We start from the raw sequence: 21340 nt of genomic DNA on the forward strand, positions 1-21340 counted from the left end.
ATAAATGTTTCATGTACATTCAAACTTTCAAGAAACATATTATCCTATGTTTTATAAACAGGTAAATTTAGGTACATCCTGGAAGCTTCTCAATTGTTATAAGGTTGGTATTATCCCACTATCAAGTTCATAATGGAATTTTAGCAAATAAATTAGACTACATATGCTAAAAATAATATCATCAAACAAATAAGCTTAAGGTAACAAACCAAAGATAATTGATTTTTGGAATTGATGTATTTTTGCAATCTCAGTCTGGTAAAAATAGATAAAACGTGTTGTTATCTCTTTATTTACTGAAAAATCATTTAATAAAATTCAGTTCCCATTCCTGGCACTAAAATTAAAGAATACTTCCTTAATATACATTAAGGAATATATATTTTATATTATATATTTATATTTATTCTAGAAGTTTTACATAAACATAATTAGATATGAAAACCAAATAGGAGTTTTAAGCATTTTGTAAAAATCAAGCAAACTTATCACTATGTATCTATCTACCTGAAAAATCCAAACAAATCAACTAAAACTATTAACTTTTTTTTGTTGTGGCATGTTGTTTTTTACAATATTCAAACTCAGTTTGCTATGTAGTATTAATTATGATGATAAAAGATGAACTCAAAGGAAAAACCCTTAAATGTAAATTATCTAGGAACAAACTTCAAAAAAAATATGGCAGAATCCATTGTACTATGTAAAGCAAGATATGAATAAATAGAAAAGAATTTTATATTCTTGAATAGGAAAATAATATAACCAAGGCAGATCTTCAAAAACATATTCTATAAATATAACAAAATTCAATGCCAGGCATGGTGGCGCAAGCCTATAATCTCAATGGCTGGGAGGCTAAGGCAGGAGGATCAAGGGTTCACAGCCAGCCTCAGCAAAAGTGAGGCACTAAGCAACTCAGTGAGACCCTGTCTCTAAATAAAATACAAAATAGGGATGGGAATGTGGTTCAGTGGTCAAGCCCCTGAATTCAATCCCAGGTACAAAAAAAAAAAAAAATCAAGGAAATCCATAAATATCAGACAATTTCAATCAAATTCAAATGTATTTTAAACAAATATTTATTGAAACTTATTATTAGTGTGTTTTGATACATAACAACATATTTCTTCTGAATACATTTATAGAAATACATTTGGTGGGTGTATCAATTAGTTTTCCATCGCTGTCAAGAAGTACCTGAGATAATTGACTTAACCCAGTAGGCCCCAAATTTTCAGTTTTGTGACTACTTCAATGAAATTGACACACATGCATTAAAATATGTTGAAAATAATAACCAAGGGTTTATATATTATATCTACTAATATTAATATAATTATAATGGTTACATTATAACTATGTTCTCATTATTATTTAATTATATTTTATATACTATATTTACATTTTTATACATGTTTCACCTCTGAGACTAAGGACAATATGAGTTAAAGTGAGGAAAAATTTATTTTGGTTCATGGTGTCGGAAATATCAGTTCATGGTCACTCCGTTGCTTTTGGTCAAAGCAGGAAATTATGACAGAAGAACATGTTGCACAAAACCTGGTCACATCAAGATGGCCACAGAGTAAAGAGAAAAAGAAGAAAGAGCAGGGAATCCCAGTCTCCTTCAAGGGCATAGCCCCTGACCTAACTTCCTCTATCTAGGCCAAGGCTTCCCCACCTCCCAATAGCACCACAGGCTGCCTTTTGCATGTGGGCTTTTAGGGGACATTTAAGATCCAAACCATAACACTAAGTCAAATGTATGTAAATTTATTTAGGTTTTTAATGTATATTATCATATGATTCACAAGAATATTTGAGCTCTAGTTTGGATGTTCATGAGTGAGCATTTCCTCTTCAATTTTTTTAATGTCTTCAGTTTAGTAGATATTACTAGTCTCGTTATCTGTTTTTTTTTTTTTGTTGTTGTTGTTGTTGTTGTTGCCTTTCTCCTAATACTAAAAATTCCAAAAACCTTTCCTAAGCTTATTAACTCTCTCTCTCTCTCTCTCTCTCTCTCTCTCTCTCTCTCTGTTTTTGGTGTGATCTACCTCTCTATACGAATTTTTATTATTATTATTATTTTTCTAATTAAATACTAATTTTTAGCAAGCTATCATATATGAAGTTTATTTATTACTTGCCTCTAATGAATGTAACGAAATCCTTAAAATGGCTTGCTCTTTGGAAAATATGAGATTTGAAAACTAAATTGCATTTTTCTACTTGTGTGTTACATTAAATTTATACATTGTAATGAATTTGGCTTTTTCCCTTTTGAAGATATAAACTTGTCTGAATTTTTCTCAGACTATAGGTTACCAATTGAAAAGTTGGGAAATGGCTTCAGTGCTGTACAGAAATAATGATAATAAGAATGAGATAGGAGAAAGCTGGATGGACTGAGGGAGGATGGAGAGTGGAATCCACAGGTTTGGTGATTCTTAAGCTGTGAGGGACTCCAGGGATCTGGCTCAAGCAACTAGGTAAGGTAGGATATGTAGCCCCGTATGGAGGGCCTGGTGCTTTGTTCAGATGGGACCATGTGAGGCTGAAGCTCAGGGAAGATAAATGGGTTAGAGATAGAAAAGTGTCAGAGACATCCATGGGAGATGGCAAGTGGAGGAAATATGGATGAGATCAGGGGAGTAAGGGAACGAAAGGGGAGATAGGCATCCATTCCATTCTAATCACTATGAAGCTTGATTTTATTCCATGTCCCACTACTATTTGAATTTCTGTGTACAAATTAGCCTAATTGTCTAATATGTATAAATCATTTATCCAACAAAGCTCTGAGCTCCTTAAAGCAGAACTATACATTAAAATCTTCATATATAACAGGTATTTATTAAGTTGAAATATGTTTGTATAAATAATGAGTCTTATCATCAGAGACATACCAGATTTGGAGTATAGCATAGATAGTTGTAGTTTACTACCTACAGATAGAAATGTAACTGTACAATGTAAAAGTCTTTTCCACGATGAGACATATAAGAGTTGAAGACTTGATAATAACATACACCTAAATGTAAAATGTTTATCACAGTATTAACTTTGATTTGTTTATAGATTATCACTTTCTTCTTATCCAACAAAAATTCAAAACCTGAAGCATAGTCATTATTATAAAATTTTATGTATTTTTTATTATAACACACTGACTAGAGTCCTCAAAGAATCTATAGTTTATAGGACTATATTTAAAATTGAGTATTTTAAATGAGGTTGAAAAAATGACATTTTCTTTTACTTTTAATTCCTTCAACTTTACCTCATTTTTACATATCAATCTTATGTAAAAATAATAACAAAAATAAACTATTGATTCTAGTTGTTGTTCTCTAAGGACAATGAGATTAAAACTTTAGGAAGAAAAATGAGAGAAGGGAATTCTCTAATTTTAATTCAGAAATAATACTTGTATACGTGATAAAGATTAGACTTCTACTGATTTAAGAAAATTTTCAACCTTGATTTATTTTAATATTATAAGGTGAAAATTTCTGTAATTTAGGGAAATTTAATTTTTTAAAAAAATCTGGAATGTTTTATTCTTTCTTAATTTCAAAGTTAACCTCCCTCTCCACAAAAACAGAAACTCATACATTTCCCTGAACCTGGCACAAATCCCCATTTAATTCTCTCTCCCCCAAATTCAGAAATGTGCTCCAGACTGTGTCTTTCTGTTTTAAACCCAATCCTGTGTCAAGAGGCCTTCTCCTTCCTCTGCTCAAATGTAACGAGTAAACTTTGGCTTCTTCTTCCTCCTACAGTTTTCCACATTTTCTTGTGGTTTTTCAATTTCATCTTATGCAGAACATTTTTTTCAGTTGTCTTTTCTTTCTTTTTTTTTTTTTTTTTTGAGAGAGAGAGAGAGAGAGAAGGAGTGAGAGATAATTTTTTGATATTTATTTTTTAGTTTTCGGCAGGCACAACATCTTTGTATGTGGTGCTGAGGATCGAACCCGGGCCACACGCATGCCAGGCGAGCGCACTACCGCTTGAGCCACATCCCCAGCCCCCTTCAGTTGTCTTTTCTTAGTGTCCAACAATGTTTATTGTAGCCAGAACATCAGAGATGCTCACATTATTATTGAGTAGTTTAGAACATATTCTAACCTCTTTTGTTTCTTGGGGCTATTCAAACTAGTCACTGGCAATATGTCTAAGTAGGTCGTCAACTTTCCTCCAAGTCCTTTTTCTCATTCTATGTCACAGACTCACTTCTCCCCTTTGAAGTTCATTGAAGAAAATAAGGATCTGATCCTTTAAAATCTCAAAAGAGATGAGGAGGGAGCTTCCCTGGCAATAATAAAGGTGGCAGTGTGAACATTTTGGGGCCAGGTGATATTTTTCCTCTTAAAAAAACTCCAAACTCTCCCTACATTATAGGAAAGAAGTTCTAGATACTAGCTTCTTTCTGGGCCTTTTGATATAGTGTCCCCAAAGTACTTCAAACACAAGGTAGTTATAGAACATGGAAAAGACTTTTACATTGTACGGTTATAGACTATGCATGTGCCAAACACAAAGACTTCTGAGACGAAAACAGTTTTTACCCCAATGTTCTTGTTTAGAGTCTAGTAGTAGTAATGGTAATAACTACTAACACATGTGTATTTACCATGTACCAAATACTGTTAAATATTCTATGCAAGCTATCTTGTTCAGTAGCTCTTAGCTACTAAAGAAGATAAAGATGTTCTGTATGGAATCTCATAATTATATAGTAAACATTATAATGGTTGTATGATCTGGTTGTTATGGAAACACAGGGAGGGATAACCCCAATCCAGGGAGGAGCAGATTACTGAGCAGTGTCTCCAAGCAGTAATTACATAAAAAGAGGGAGGGTAGGACACCACAGGCAAAAGAAGTAACATAAACAGGGAATAGGAATATATATTTGTGGTGTGTATGTGGGCACTTATAAGCAGTTCTGTTTTGCTAAAGATGTAGATAGAATCAAGATTACAGAGGCACTTTAATACACCATGTTTAGCCATTTGGACATTAACCATCTGATGGAGAGCTACTGAAAAATTTTAAGCAGGGAATGACAGAGCAATTTTCAGTTTTAAAAAGATGGACTCATTGGTGTTGTGACTGCATGAATGAGACACTCTAGAGGAAGACAAATGAAGAGACTATGGGAAATAATCCAGGCAAAATCCAAGAAAGGCTGGAATGGATAGGAATCTCTTCTCATGTTGTGATATACGGTAGGAATTCATTTGAAATATTTAACTCAATAAATAATAAGGAAATTGACTCAAGAATAAGCTACAAGATTTCTACTCTAATGCCTCTAAATGTGTCAGCACTATATGTTTGTGCTAAAAGATTATAAATAACCTGATTCCACCTTGTATTTAGAAGTCTAGATCCATAGAAGAAAAAAAAAAAGACACAAAAAACCAAGGAGGAAATGTCATGGTTAGCCCCAAATTATAGTCAGGTATAACTACTTTTTTCATAGTTGGCTTTAGCTAGTCTTCAGCTATGTTTAGTGGTAAGAATGGGCTGTTTAATGATTGAAAAAAAAAGTCCTAAAATTGGTGAGAAACTGTGATTTAAATCCCATGGGGGAAAAAAGGAAAATAGATAGTGCTACATCCAGGAGAATCTGTTGATAATTTAAAGACATACGCATAAACACACACCTAAATAGATTTTTAACATTTATCTACTTTACAAAAATAGAAAACAGTTGAAAATTAGGATGTATTTGTACCATGGTAGCAATGAGCATGGACAAGTACACAACTTAGTCATTGCCAGAATCTCAATCTTTATTGTAGAAGTTACTTGGTACTTTGTGAGATTGGTAAAAAGAAGATCCCAGAAACATAAATAATTATTACTCTTCTTTTTCAGCTTCCCAAACCCCTAAAATAACAAGAGCAACTATAATTAAAAGGACATATTGACTTATATCTGCTATTAAAATTCAATCTAAATATTAACCCATCATACCTTACGACTGAAAATATTTAGAGAGACATTTCAGATCAAGTTTATCCTTATTTACATAAGAATTCCAGATGAATATAACTATTCAGTAATGTCTGATATGGAATACTCTTGATAGTTTTAAATAATGGAAAGATATTGAATATGGAATATGGAAAATTAATATCATTCTTTGGATAAAGTCACCTTGTAAATCAAATATTACCCATAAGGAGACATGAGTGTTTAGAAGAAGGGTTATTCTTGCAGAAGAAAGATCAAGAATGGGAGCACTCATTTCCCCTCCTTCCCCAACATCCCCAGTCTCTTTGTTTTAAACCATTGGATATAGCCTTAAGCATTCGATGGACCTGAGGTCATTGCTCTTTCATGGCAGAGTGCAGTGGTCTATCAGGACAGTTCTGCTGTCCTTTTCATGTGGCCACAATACCATGCCAACTATAGATTCTTTGATCACAATACTGGAGACCCATGGTGGGAAGTAAAGATTTGCCTAAACATCCTGAAATGAATTATAGCACTTCTTCAATTAAATAATTTCCAGATTTCACACTCTATTTCTCATTTCAAATTATGCCTATGGACCTTGTCCAATATAGTTTATAAATGGTTCCATAATGAGACTACATGAAAAGTTTAATATAGTCAAATAACAAAACTCTAAAATGCCACAAATTACAAAAAAAAAATCATCATTACAAACTTCCTAAGAAATTAGAAATTTGACAACTAAATTTATTTGTTTAGGTTAAAATTCAAAGTTATCCAGCATTCACATTCTTTAGTGAAAATTCAAAGACTGATATCAAATATCTGACTATGTGAGTTAATTTTTTTAAATTTAAGTCCCAAATTTGTTATCCCCTACTTTTTCATCTGCCTTATATCAGATGAATTCTTGATGCTGTGGTGGGACTTGGGTTATTATTTCAGTTAAACTTTTACTTTTGCCTTTTATTGGAATGAAATAATTCTATCAAGATTTAAACAGTTTAATGCAATTTCAGTTTCACTGCAGAGAATTAGGTCTCACTTTGTGAAGATTTTATAGTGAATTGGATGCACCAGGTTATCGTATCACCGGCCCTTACCAACCCCATTTCAAAAACAAGTCAATTCCAAGCCATGTAGTAGTTTCCATAAACTAAATTATGTTCTCAGAATTGAGTGCATATTCCAATTCAAAGGCAGTTCCCAAAGACTGTGGCAGAAACTCAGTAGTTTAGAAGCTGGATAGTGAATTTTTTTTCTTGCTTTTATCAGCTAATCTATGCCAGTTTTGTGAAATACACAAGCACAGTCCAGCTCTGTATAGCTCCTCTCTCAGAGTAGCATCTAAGGCACTGCTGTCTTCTTTAATAGCCTCATGATGGTGGCAGACAGACATTGCCATAGTTTTAGGTATGTTTCTTTCTGTGCCAATATGTTCAATCCTTCTCTAATGTCACCTGGTCTTTGATCCCTGTGTTGGTAGTACCCCAGTGTGAACTATGTTGGTGTTTTACATAGGGCCACAGTACTCACCCTGCCATGAATAGGTACTTCTGCTGCCTCTTACAGTGGAATACTAATGCCTACAAAACATGTCATCAAGACTTTTCTCCCTCATATATAATTATCCAATCTAAGGCCAGCTTGAGAGCACATTGTGGGGAATGTTTTAAGCTCCCAGGCAAGATGTGGTAATCCAAGTTTGACCTCTTCAATTTCCTTCTTAACAAACAAAGTGGGATTTGGGGTCAACCTATCTAGAGCTAACTACCTTAAGCTGACTACTTACAGCCAGAATGTTACAGGAAATTCAGGAGCCTTGCCATGTAAAAGTAGCAATTACTGCCCTCTCTAGCAATGACTAAAAGGCCTGTGTATGGAAAGATTCTCTTTTCTCATTCTTATCTTGAAAGCTCATCTTATTGAGCTTTCAGTCCACACTGAAGAGTTTGGCTGACCAGGGCACCTATGTGAAGTCTAGTATCTATGTAATCTAAAATCAAGCCACAGAAACCAACACCCTTAAATCCTGAGCTTTTGATAAGACTTCCTTATAGCTTCTTCTTTCTGAGGCCAAAAAGACAGGTTTTGCTTCCTAGACCATTAACAGATGGCATTTGCTGAGGTCCCCATGTGGCTAGCAGTTGGTTGGAATGCTCTGAATAGCACAGGACTCCAAGGACTGTCCCTTTGCTGAGACTGTACAGACTCCTCCTTTCTGCTAAAGTCACCAACCCACACCTCTGAGACCTCTGTGCAATATATTGAATATCTGTTGCATGTAGTAACACCTCTTTGAAAACAAACAGCCATTCATGTTTAGGCAGTCACCATAAACTGCAGTGATTCACCAAGATAAAATTACCACGTGGCCAGTGCCTCAGGCCTTCAGCAAGACACCTAAACCAACAGTTAAAAAAAATCAACTAAACGGTTTCTACCTTTTTGAAAAATCCTGACCACACACCATGCATGATGGTGCATAACCTGTAATCCTAGCTGATAAGGAGGCTGAGGCAGAAGAATCAAAAGTTCAAAGCCAGACTCAGCAACTTAGGGGGGCCCTGTCTTAAAATTAAAAAATAAAAACAGAAAAGGCTGGGGACATGGCTTGGTGGTTAAGCAATATAATCCTCAATATAAAAATAAGTAAATTTAAAAACAATAAAAAATAAATCCTGACTACACATTAAAGTGCAAGGCCCTTTGTTACATATTCAAGTTCAAGTCCCACAAACTAAGCTTCACAGTTGTGCTATTTCTCATTAATCTGGCCCTGAATACCAGTTTCTAATATTCTCCTAAATTTAATTTCTCCACCCAAATTGCAGAACACTTCACAGGAACAGGCTTGTTCATAAGAAGTCCCAAAACTGAGTAGAATAAATGTTCTCTGGAGACAGCTCAGAATCTAAAGGGAATTGGTGAGGGGATGGGCTGGGCTGGACTACACAAACCTGATTTCTCCTTCCAAACTCTTGAGCTACAACACTAGGAGCATTACACTAAAGGGGTTTCCTGTACATACAGAAAATGAATCAATTGTCCCCTTTTCCCATAATTATTATTATATGCCCATAAACCTTACTATTTGGAATTCCTTTGAAAACATTTGATTCGTGAAATGATTTAAAAGAAAATACTGCTACTTTAAATTCATTAAGATTTGGTCAATCTGGGGATTCCTTTAATAAGAATACCTGTCTACCAATTATGTATACAAATTCAAATTTATGTTTAAAAAATGCTTTCCACTCAAAATAATCTCCAGGAACAATTAATTAATTAAAAGTATTTCCTTTATTGTTTAAAACAGTGAGATTCACAAACTATAAACAATTGCTTTTCCCAATATATTTTAAATTAAAAGCAGACCTGCCAACACTAGGGGAATGGCCAGGTCCTTGAATCAAATGACGATGTAACAGAGAACTAAATTAAACATTACAGAGAGTTGTCCTTGGGAATCACTCCTCATTTCTCCTTGGGGTGACTCTCTTCTCACATCCACTTATATTTCTATCAAGGCCAAAGCCTCACCTCAGTGATCCCTCTCCAGTATGTATTTATTTAACCCCTATTATGTGTTAGGTGGACATCTTCCAGGTCTTCAACTTGGTACCACTGGGTATGATTCTTTAGGACACTGTCTCATTCACTAACTGATGAGAAGAACTTTATTAAATAATTAATTCATGATGAAATACTTATTATTTTGAAAAGTTTAACATACTGTTCATACAAAAGTTTCTCATCTCATGTATAAATATGCCTTAACTCAAAAGAATGAATTTACACCTGCATCATCCAATCATCTTAAGTTATCTTTCTGGTTTGCCTCAAATCATTCCATAAGCATAGCCATCTACACCCTCTTGAGACACTGAGCTTATTTAGCTACTGAGGGCAATAGGCCACATAGGTTTGTGTGGTCGTATCCTGTTACATTATATTGAGCTGGTCTATTTGTTATCATCTTTGTCAAGCCTATACAATTGTGAGAAATGCATTGTAGAATTTGGAGTCTAATAGATTGAGTTTTGAAGTGCCTTATAACTATTCAAGCATATTCTAAACTTCATAATATGCAAATTTGTGATAATTGTTCATGGAGCTAAAATGCAACTAAATTATTGACAGCATATCCTGAGATATGTAAAATGAAGACTATATCATCATTTTCTTTCTTTGAATTAGGAGCTGAAGCTAATTTTATGCTGAAAATTCATCCTCTGAAGAAATATCCTGTGGATCTTTACTATCTGGTTGATGTATCAGCATCGATGCACAATAACATAGAAAAATTAAACTCCGTTGGAAATGATTTATCTAGAAAAATGGCATTTTTCTCCCGTGACTTCCGCCTTGGATTTGGCTCATATGTGGACAAAACTGTTTCACCATACATTAGTGTCCACCCTGAAAGGATTCATAATCAATGCAGGTATCTAATGCTTGATGTTGTTAATATTAAATGTATTTTTCCTTGTAAAATCTCATTTGTTTATTTCCATATGAAGAACTTGGCAAAATTTATAATTTTTTCTTATTAAGTAAGAATAAAAAAATTTTCAGGAAGAAGTTTGTTCCTATTTGAAACTTTTATTTGTCCCTTGGGTTTTAAATTTGTTATTTCTTCAAATATTATTCATCCAGTGTTTATCACCACAAAAAAAACCTTTACTTTTTATTAGTCACTTTGCATTAATTTCCAATAATCATGCTTTCGAATATAGATTACCTGTCTGGATATTCTGTATTTCTCCTTTCTGACTGTTCCACATTGGTGAAATTAAGGTTTGACACATTTTACAGTCTTTTTCTTACCAGTAGTTCATCTATCTGACTATCGCTGTGGTGATTGGGTTTAATTATGTTCCTTCTTACATGACCTCAAAGAAAGTTCAGTTACCCCACAGAAAGGCGTCAAAGGATGGAATTGATGTCTGAGACTTTTTTCTTATCATTTTGCGATTTGGATTCCACAGAGTACATGCTTAGCGTGAAAAGAGAACTTACCTAAGTTACAAGTTCTCATACATAATACCTTTGGCCTGCTGAGTATTCAGAGAAATAAATCTGTATAGTTCTTGTTTCAGAAGTCATTTTATTTTGATACATGTCCTATTTTTATAATTGCTCAACTCATCATACAGTGCACATTCCAATGTACAAAAATAACTCTGTTATCTATTTGACCAGAGGAGGGCTGATTTATCTCCTAATGAAGCTTCCTGAGTCTCTCCTTGAAGGTGAATAACCCTGAGGAGTGGTTCTTACTTTCTGAGATATCACGGGATTGTCAAAACAGTTTTAATGAATTTTGATAGCTCATCAATAATCAACAACAAGCACCACTTTAAAAATTAGTGCAATGTTGTTGTTTTTTTCTTCTGTTTATTTTTTTTTATTGGTTGTTCAAAACATTACAAAGCTCATGACATATCATATTTCATACATTTGATTCAAGTGGGTTATGAACTCCCATTTTTACCCCAAATACAAATTGCAGAATTACATCGGTTACACACTCACATTTTTACATAATGCCATATTAGTGACTGTTGTATTCTGCTACTTTTCCTATCCCCTACAAAAAATAATATGATATTTCAACTAAATTTCCAAAAATATTTCCCCAAACATATTTCTCAGCACTCTCAAAGAATTTAGGATTTTTACATTTTCTTTGATTTCTCAAGTGAGAACATATTATAGAAGAATGTATTCCCCTCCTCTCTCTTCCTTGTCACTGATGTTTGTGAAGTTATCAGTGGCAAACTCTGATAGGAAATTACTGAAAATTCTTATGCTCCTCTTAGGAATTCACAGCATATCAAAAGCCCTTAGTTGTCCTACATTAAAAAAAATTAAACCTTTTTGTTTTTTTGAACATCAAACCTTATAACTCTGTTTCCTGCTCACAAGGAAATGTTCACCAATGTTAAACTTGTATCTAATTTGATAGATTTTTGAGTTTTAAAATTTCTCTGGCAAAAAGATTCTACTTCCATCTCCTACCATCTCCACAAATTTTACTGTTATTAGTATTCTGAAACTTTATGAAGCAAAGCAAAACAGACTTTGCACTTCTTCTTTTCCCATGTAGTGACTACAATTTGGACTGTATGCCTCCCCATGGGTACATCCATGTGCTGTCTTTGACAGAAAACATCACTGAGTTTGAAAAAGCAGTTCACAGACAAAAGATCTCTGGAAACATAGACACTCCCGAAGGAGGGTTCGACGCCATGCTTCAGGCAGCTGTCTGTGAGGTGAGAAGTTGCATCGTTGTGTGTTTTAGTGCTCAGATGCCACATGTTCCAAGAATCAACGTTTTTATTTTGTCTTTGATTTATGGAGTGAAAACATAGTACAGAAGAATACTTTCTCCTCTTATGGTCCCCAGTGTTACTCATTGTTACTCAATGTTACAGAGGGGCTAAATTGGGAGAGGGACATGCATATACAAAGGAAAGAATAACTTGTGTACATGAAGCTGCTTTTCCCTGCTTCACACTCCAAGAAATCATAGATGGCCTATGGTCCCATTCACACCACGCTATGGCCTTGCCTTGTAACTTGGCTTTTTCTTTCTCCAGTGGAAACTAGCAATCTCTAGCCAGGAACTAAGTGTGGTCCAATGACTGTGGTGACACAGAGGCTAGAGAAATAAACGTGAATGCTATTTATGAAGCAGCATTGTACATGGGCACATCATTCTAGCCTGACTTCATGTTTGTCAACTCAAACATATCCTTTACTTGAGGCAAAGACCACAGTCCAGATCCATGTTATTGTACAAGATCTAATTACATGTTTATTTTAAGAGTCACATTGGATGGCGAAAAGAAGCTAAAAGATTGCTGCTGGTGATGACAGATCAGACATCTCATCTTGCTCTTGATAGCAAATTGGCAGGCATCGTGGTGCCGAATGACGGAAACTGCCATCTGAAAAACAATGTCTACGTCAAATCGACAACCATGGTAATGTAGCAAGAGCTCCTCCACAGCTATGACTCTTTGAATTAAAGTACAAATTTAAATTGGCAACTCAGCTGTTCTTGTGCCAGCAAATAAAGAAGCAAGACACAGAACCAAGATAAGCCAGGAAAGAGGACGTATGAAACCATATAGTCTATAAATGTTGCCCAATTAAATATATGGCTTAACTATTTTGACAGCATCTAGTAGTGACTCGTTGATGAGCTGCAAGCAACTGTATAATACTTAAAGAATAAAAGGGATACAAGAGCTTCCTTTTTATGTAGTTTATTTAAAGAAAAAAAAAACATGTCTTTACTTTTTACTGGTGATACATGTTTGCTATCTACAAACATACTAAGGAGTGCTCATGAAATGCGGTTGGCTGAAGGAATCTTCATAGTACAGTAGGTAGAAGCTAAACAGAGACCAGGAAAATGAAACAGCTAAACAAGGAGATTAGTCCAGTCTGTATGTCACTTCTTCCCTCTGACACTCATCTTTGTGTAGGGCCACTTCTTAGATCAGCAGGTGCCTAAGTTGCTTCCTGAGGGGTAGTATAAGCTTTGAATCCTATGTTTAAGTGCAGTCTTTTAGTGCCACAACTTCCCCAGCATTAGTCTATTGTAGATATAAAAAATGGACAACAAAGCATCATTTATTTCTGATGTTGACACCTATTTATACATTCTTGAAAATGTTATAACAGAAACTGTAAAACTGTCCCAGTTCATGGGTACTGGTGTGTGGGAGGTTTTTCCTACAGCACCCTTAGGCCGAAAGAAGCTTAGTTAAGAACCTAGATATAAATACCTTACCTACTTGTGCCTGACAACTTAGCAATCAGTTAAAAACATTACACTCGATTGAATAGAATATATAGATCTATATTTATGTCATTTTTAACAAGTTACCCATGAACAGGAATTTCCTAAACTTTGTCATCAGAATGGATATTGCCAAACTAATTTCCAGTTCCATGTTGATATTTGTGTTGACCACCTTGGCCAAGGTCTGATGTAAGGCCTGAAAAACTGTGACCTACCTCCAGCTAGTAGTTTATGTCTACTTGACAGATGCCACCACTATATTGATGCCCTTGGAATTTTGAAACATTTTGCCCACTTCTGTGGTGTATGCTGTGGTGCTTGAAGGCACCTTGCCCATAGTTTGGGAAATGTAGTAGTAGAAGCGAATGAACTATGTTTAAATTTGTGGGGTTCCCATATATAAACTTTAAATAGGTCATTAGTTAATCTAGAACATTCTACCAGACAGGTTGAAAGTCAAGGGGTACGAATGTATGACCAGACAAAACAAGTCCGACCCTTGGATATCTAAGATTTGGAATTTGGTGTTATCCCAACACAGCCTTTCCCTTTGCGAATTCTCTTCTACCCAGGCTCCTTTCACTTTGACAGACCTGCCTGCTTCTTTGTAGTCACTTCTTATCTATCTTTTCTTCTGTTTAACCTCTTTTCATCTGAGGTAGAATTCTTATTTACTTATTGGGAGTAGAGAAGGAGACAGGAGGAGCCATTTTATTGAGACAAAGAGAAGCTTTTTTTTTTTTTTTAAGAAAAGGAGAAGTAACAATGGCATTATTCTCAAATTGCAATACTCTTTTGAAGTTTTGCCAAGTTACTGAAGTCATCTCTTCATAAGTGTATTTGAAAGGATGGTGATGCCTCTCCAGGGAGGATTGCTTAAGCAAAAAAAAGAAAGAAAGAAAGAAAAAAAAAGAAAAAGAAGAAGATAGGCAGTGAGGGAAAGAGAAAAGAAAAAATGATGTTGTAACTTTCGATTTATCTCATGTCATAGATAACCTTAAAGAAGTAAATTGCAATTCTGGTGGAATTTTAGACAGTGTTTGGGGTTTGCCATGTCAGGAAATTGGACCAACTATTTTGAACTTCTTTTACCTTCTTCATCATCTTTTCACCTGTTTAAGAAATGACCTTTCCACTTGTCACTCACGGGTGAGATTGAGGAATCCAAAAAGGAATGTGCTTGTTAATAACATGGAATCTTCTTATTTCAGTTATCTCAGGTCTGTGTTTTAAAGGATCCTCTTCCTAAGAATTCTCATTCCTTTCTTTTCTAGGGATGCATCCCTAAACCAAAAGAAGCTAAAACATTTTGATGTTTCCCTTGGCCGTGTATTTATTTATACATATAATATGTGCAACTTCTCTACAGCCCCTATATCTAAAGCTACCTTGATCCTGACTCTAGGCATAGTTACCTGCTTGTTTTGAAATGATCCTCTTTCTCTCCTGTTTGTCTATTCTGAAGAAATTTCAAACTTTTTATTAGTTAAACAAGTAATCAATTGCTTTGATTCTTGGCTTTATCTCCAAGCCAATACCAGTAGTGTTGAGCAGGATCCAAGCTTCTTGGTCCAACACTCTGGTTCTTTTATTTATGAGGAGAAATAATTAATAAAACATCTTTTGTATGTCTAAATTATTGAGGCTAAAATTCTAGTCTTGTACACGTAGCTATTTCATGAAGATCAATGTCAACCCGGAGTAACAGAAATTACTGTTTTTGAGTATGTATTAATTGAAAGCACCATAGCAAACTTTTTTCATATAGTGTTAAATTTATCTGAACAACTCTATAGGGTGGTCATATTATCGTCCTTTTACAAAGAGAATTATTGAGGGTCAGAAAAGTTAAGTAAAAGTTGCCTGAGGACGGACAGCTTAAAACTTAGTAATTGCAAATCTGGGGCGGGGTCCATCTCAAATTTTATTTTAAAATCTTTACTCTTAACCACTTTGTCAATGTCTCAACCAAAAAGAAGAAGATATAGGGAAACCATGTCTTTGGAGTCACTTCTAAATGCTAGTGTCCACTCTTAAACTCTTGACTCATGGAACTATAAATCAGATGATTTGGCTGATGTAAATTATATAACAAGATATAATTTAAAGTAACTTCTCTTTACACCTTTTTCATATTTGTACATGGTTATTGGCAAATGGTATTACACTATTGAATAAATTATATTTTTCACTGCTTTTTCTGCAAGATTAAATGCCAGAATATAAAGCTTGAGTAATAATGTAGTTCTATAATTTGTCTGGTTAAAATGACAGTTTCAAGTACGGCATTGCTTCTGAGATGGTAGATGTTAATTTAAAATTGTTAATAGTGTAGAAGCTAAGGGCCTAGAATTTCATCCTGTCTCCCCACCCAGCTCCTCCAGGGTTATTCCCATCCTTTGTCAGAGCCCTCCCAGAAACCATTCACCCCACCCTTGGTAGAAACCAAGAATAGCACAATGACCTTCAGTCACACTGAAAAGAGACCAGGGAGCAAGAATGTGGAGGTCATCCAGCGAACCTCATCAATGGGATTTTCAGATGTTGATATGACTCTTGGTACTGAATAGAGGGATTCAAATAGACAAGAGCCTACCTTATCCTTATGGTATGTACAAGTGCATACAATGTATTCACCAGTACTCCCTAGATTAGGCCTAATGTTTCATTTTCCACAGGGCTTCTCCTGTGCCCCATCACTCTATGGTCAATGAGTCTTCATTTTTCTCCCACATACCTCCTTATAATTCCCTACTGCTGGCTCCAGAGCTCATGCCTCTCCTTACAGTGTGTTGGGATAGACTAGTTGCCAAGTGGATCAGCATCTTAGATGATGAGGCAGGTCGGCAGAGGCATGTTAGGCATTGTTGTACACTTACGTTTCCTTGCAATGCAAATAGTCAACACTGTGCCTCTTCTCCAGCATTTTTTTAAAGATGTGCTGGACTTTTAGTATACTTGTTTAGGGAACTTTACTTTTACCATGAATTACACACATTTTTTTCTAGAATTGCTGATAAAGAGAGTTTGGGAACATATTGAACTAATTTTATCCATAACTTTGCTATGTGAGTTAACAAACGTTTATAAAGTTATTATATTTATTTCAGGGGATTTTTTTCATCTGATAGAGGCATTTTTAACATTGTCAATGATATATATAACTAATATTGATATCAGATCGAGTTCCACTTAAGGGAATAATTGTAATCTTTTAGTAAAGAAATGTGTTAATGTTTTGTAGCTCCATGACCAAGAATAGCTTCTTTAATTTCAGAAAGTGTTTTTATTTTATAAAAATAAAAGTTGCTTTAAACTTTTCAGCTCTAACTAAATCTCTGCTCTTTTCCTGTTTCTGGGCTTTTGTGTCTTGAACACATACTATAAAAATGCTAATTCACTGATCATTTGTTTTGAGCCAGGCACTTAATATATAATATATAAAAAATATATATATATATTTTTTCTTGTAATCCCAGCTATTGGAGAGGATAAGGCAGGAGGATCACAAGTTCAAGGCCATCCTCAGCTACTTAGTGAGACTCTGTCTCAAAATTTCTTAAAAATTTTAAAAAGGGTTGAGGCTATAGCTTGATGGTAGAATCCCCCATATTTAATCCCCAGTAACAATAGTAATAGCAACAGCAAGACTAGCGAAATGTCTGACTTCAGCTTGCTGAATTCGCTATTTGAAATCATAAATGCCATGAGAATATTTCTACCATTATTTTTTGAAACCTGATTTGAATGCTTTTCATGTCCTCAGAAAAGTAGCCAGGAAATGATCTCTGCAAACAATATTCATCTGGATTTCTTTTTCATGGAATGCAAAGGTTATAGGCAGAAATTTCTTATCACAGGCTCAGAGGAGCCTGACGATTTTTAGTGCACCTCTGAAATAGGATAAAATGAAAGTTCGGAAAGGTAGCCCAATAAAATTCAAATTTGACTTGAAAATTTATGGAAAGAAATATTCTAATTAATTCAGATGTTCTGATTAAATCATATTTACCCAAAAAATTGTTTGCTTTAAACTTTTCAGCTCTAACTAAATCTCTACTATCAGATTGCTTGCATGTTATTTGTCTCTCTCCTAAGATACTCTACTTACTTATTTTTTAATTTTTTGTCATAGCTTTATTGAGGGAAAATTGAAGTGCAATAAAATACACATATTTGAAGTATGCAATTTAATCCGTTCGACATGTAATGTAAGCAATACAATCAATATAAAAAGCATTCCATTACTTTTTATTTTTAATTTGAAATCATGCAGGTTGTGTTTCCTGCATGACTTATTACATTAGAAATCAATCACCTTAGCCGGGCATGGTGGTATGTGCCTGTAATCGCAGCAGTTTGGGAGGCTGAGGCAGGAGGACCTCAAATTCTAAGCCAGCCTCAGCAATAGTGAAGCGCTAAGCAACTCAGTAAGACCCTTCCTCTAAATAAAATACAAAATAGGGATCTGGATGCGTTTCAGTGGTTGAGTGCCCTTGAGTTAATTCCTAGCACAAAAAAAAAAAAAAAAGAAATCAATCACCATAAGATATATAAAACCCCATCCCCACAAGTCGACTATTTCAAAATTAAATGACACACTTATAAGTCTCTCAGAGGTCAAGGAAGAAAGCACAAGAAAAGAAAATTAAAAATGCTTTGAAGTAAGTGATAATACGAGCTTAAAGTATAGGATCTGTGGGATGAAACAGTACTCAGATGAACATTTATAACTTAAAGTACTTGTATCAGAATGAAGCTAGAATAACAATCAAATTATTTTCAATCAAATTATGTGATGGGAAGGAAAAAATAAGAGTAGGATCAGAAATATATGAAATAGAGAAGAAATAATACAGGTAAAATTTGATAAAAATAAAAAAATCTAATCAAGAAAATAGAAAGAACACAAAAATTAATATTAATGGAAAGGAAGCTATCAAAATAACCCAACAGATGCTAAAAATAGTTTAAGGTAATATTACAAATGTATGGCAACATATGTGATAGCTTATATAACATGGTCTATATTAGAGAAGGATCTGTGTGCTGCTGAGAAGGAAGTGTATTCAGTCATTAATGGATGAAATATTCTATATATGTCTGTTAAGTCTAAATTATCGATTATATTTTTGACTTCTATAGTTTCTTTGTTTAGTTTTTGTTTGGAGGATTTATCTGGTGGTGACAGAGGCATGTTAAAGTTACTCAGCATTATTGTATTGTGGTCTATTTGATTCTTGAAATTAATAAGGGTTTGTCTGATGTACACAGATACTGCATTTTGGGGGGCATAAATATTTACAATTGTTATGCTTTGTTGACATACAATTCCCTTAAGCATGTATGAAATGTCCTTCTTTGTCCCTTCTAATTAACCTTGGCTTTGAAGTCCACTTTATCTGATATGAGGGTAGAAACCCCTGTTTACACTGTCAATGTGAGTGATATGTTTTTTCCCATCCTTTCACATTCAATTTGCGGACACCTTTGCCTATGAGGTGACTCTCTTAGAGAGAGCATATTGGTGGGTCTTGTTTTTAATCCAGACTGCCAGTCTGTGTGTTTTGATTGATTAATTTAGGCCATTAATGTTCAAGGTTATTATTGAGATATGATTTGTATTCCTGGTCATTTGGGCTTATTTCTAGTTTTTGATTTGAATTAGTTTCTCCTTTATTAACTATTCCTTTAGTGTAATTCCTCCCTTTGCTAGTTTTCACTTTTTTTTTTTTCATTTCTTCTTCATTGAATATTTTTTTTTTTGTTGAGAGTGTTCTGTAGTGCAAGCTTTTTAGTTGCGATTTTTTTTTAACTTTTGTTTATCATGGAAGGTTTTTATTTCATCTTAAAATCTGAAACTTAATTTTGTTCAATATGGGATTCTTGGTTGGCATCTATTTTCTTTCAGAGCTTGGTATAGGTTATTCCAGGACCTCCTAGCTTTGAGAGTCTGGGTTGAGAAATTAGCTGAGACACAAATTGTTTTCCCGCTAAACATAGTCTATATTTTTTCTCTAGAAGCCTTTAAAATATATCCTTATTCTATATGTTAGGCATTTTCATTATAATGTGCCTTGGTATGGATCTATTGTAATTTTGTACATATGGGGTCCTGTAAGTCTGTTGTATTTGATTTTACATTTTATTCTTTAGGTTTGGGAAATTTTCTGATATTATTTCATTGAAAAGATTGTGCATTCCTTTGGTTAATATCTCTGTGCCTTCATTTACCCCTATAAATCTTAAATTTGGTCTTTTCATGTTATCCCATAGTTCTTGCAACTTCTGTTCATGGTTTCTTAACATCTTCTCTATGTGATTAACTCTGTTTTTAAGATTATGTATTTTGTCCTCATTGCTTGAGATTCTGTTTTCCAAGTGGTCTAGTCTGTTGATGATGCTTTCCGTTGAATTTTTAATTTGATTTATTGTTTATTTCATTTCAAGGATTTCTGCTTCCCCCCCCCCCCCAAGAAACTCTGCCTCTTTATTGAAGTAATCTTTCACTTCCTGGATTTTTTCTCTGATTTTATTTTTTATACCATCCTTTACTTCTCAGATTAATTTAACTATGTACATTCTAAACTCCCTCTGTGACATTTCTTCCACTGTGTTGTCCAGTGGATTCTGTTATTGGAGTATCTTGATTTGTTTGGGAAAATTTATTCCCTTGCTTTTTCATGTTATTTGTGGGTTCAGCCATCTAACAGTATGGATCTGATAAAGTAGAGTTTCTACATTGGGGACTTATAGTGTCCCTGAAAATTTCCATTACCTCACTGTTTAGGGGGAGACAAATAATAATAACAACTAATGCAAACAATAGACAGCATTAAACCAAATACTTCCTACTGTGATGTCTACTTACTTCATTAAGTAGAGTATATGGCTACACTTGGTACCATTTTGGGCAAGTACCACAAATTCAAACACCTGAGGGATCCGTTATGAGGAGTTAATAAGTGAGATGTGTCCATTAAGGCAAATCCAAGGACCACATCTAGCATATGTAGTAATGTCTCTTATTTAGCGTCTTTTGTTAAAACATGTCTTTTATTGATCAGTGTGTGATGTCTGTCCCTTAACTTTCATGTAACAGCACTCAGCACCCCAGTGAGTTGGAGCTACTGCTTTACTTGTGTCTTATAAATGAGGAAATGGAGGTACTAAGGAATCAGTCCCTCACCTGTAGTCACTCCCCTTCATAGCTGTGGATGCCAAGCAGAGTGAAAAAAGGATAGAACCCCCCACTCAACTTTAGTTTGGGCTTGGTAATTATGGAAAGACAGGTGAAAGCCTTTATGCATTCACCCACTTATCCCCACTATCAGTGTGAGAGGCAGCTACTGCTATTTCTATCAGTTTATGCACATGGAAACTGGATCCCAGAAAAGTGTAGATGCCCAGTCACATAGTATATTAGTCACCTTTCTGTCACTATAACAAATACTGAAAAAAATCAAATTATAAAGACAAAGGATTATTTTAGCTCCTAGTTTTGGGGGTTCTAGTCCATGATAAGTTGCTCACATTGCTTTGGACTGG

At 34.6% G+C, this 21340-nt stretch overlaps 1 protein-coding gene across 4 annotated transcripts in view; it reads left to right on the forward strand.

Annotated features, from left to right (window-relative positions):
• Positions 1-21340, forward strand: part of Itgb8 (integrin subunit beta 8) — an 89812-nt gene that overhangs the window by 43688 nt on the left and 24784 nt on the right. For all 4 annotated transcript variants that reach the window (XM_058585340.1, XM_058585339.1, XM_058585338.1 and 1 more), the window contains exons 4-6: positions 10174-10420; positions 12086-12251; positions 12807-12965. In XM_058585340.1, the coding sequence (XP_058441323.1) occupies positions 10174-10420; positions 12086-12251; positions 12807-12965 (572 nt within the window). The remainder of the gene's footprint in view (positions 1-10173; positions 10421-12085; positions 12252-12806; positions 12966-21340) is intronic.

This window comes from Marmota monax, unplaced genomic scaffold, assembly GCF_021218885.2.
Source record: "Marmota monax isolate L192 unplaced genomic scaffold, Marmota_monax_Labrador192_F-V1.1 WCK01_AAM20220418_F8-fsc00057, whole genome shotgun sequence".
Taxonomy (NCBI): domain Eukaryota; kingdom Metazoa; phylum Chordata; class Mammalia; order Rodentia; family Sciuridae; genus Marmota; species Marmota monax.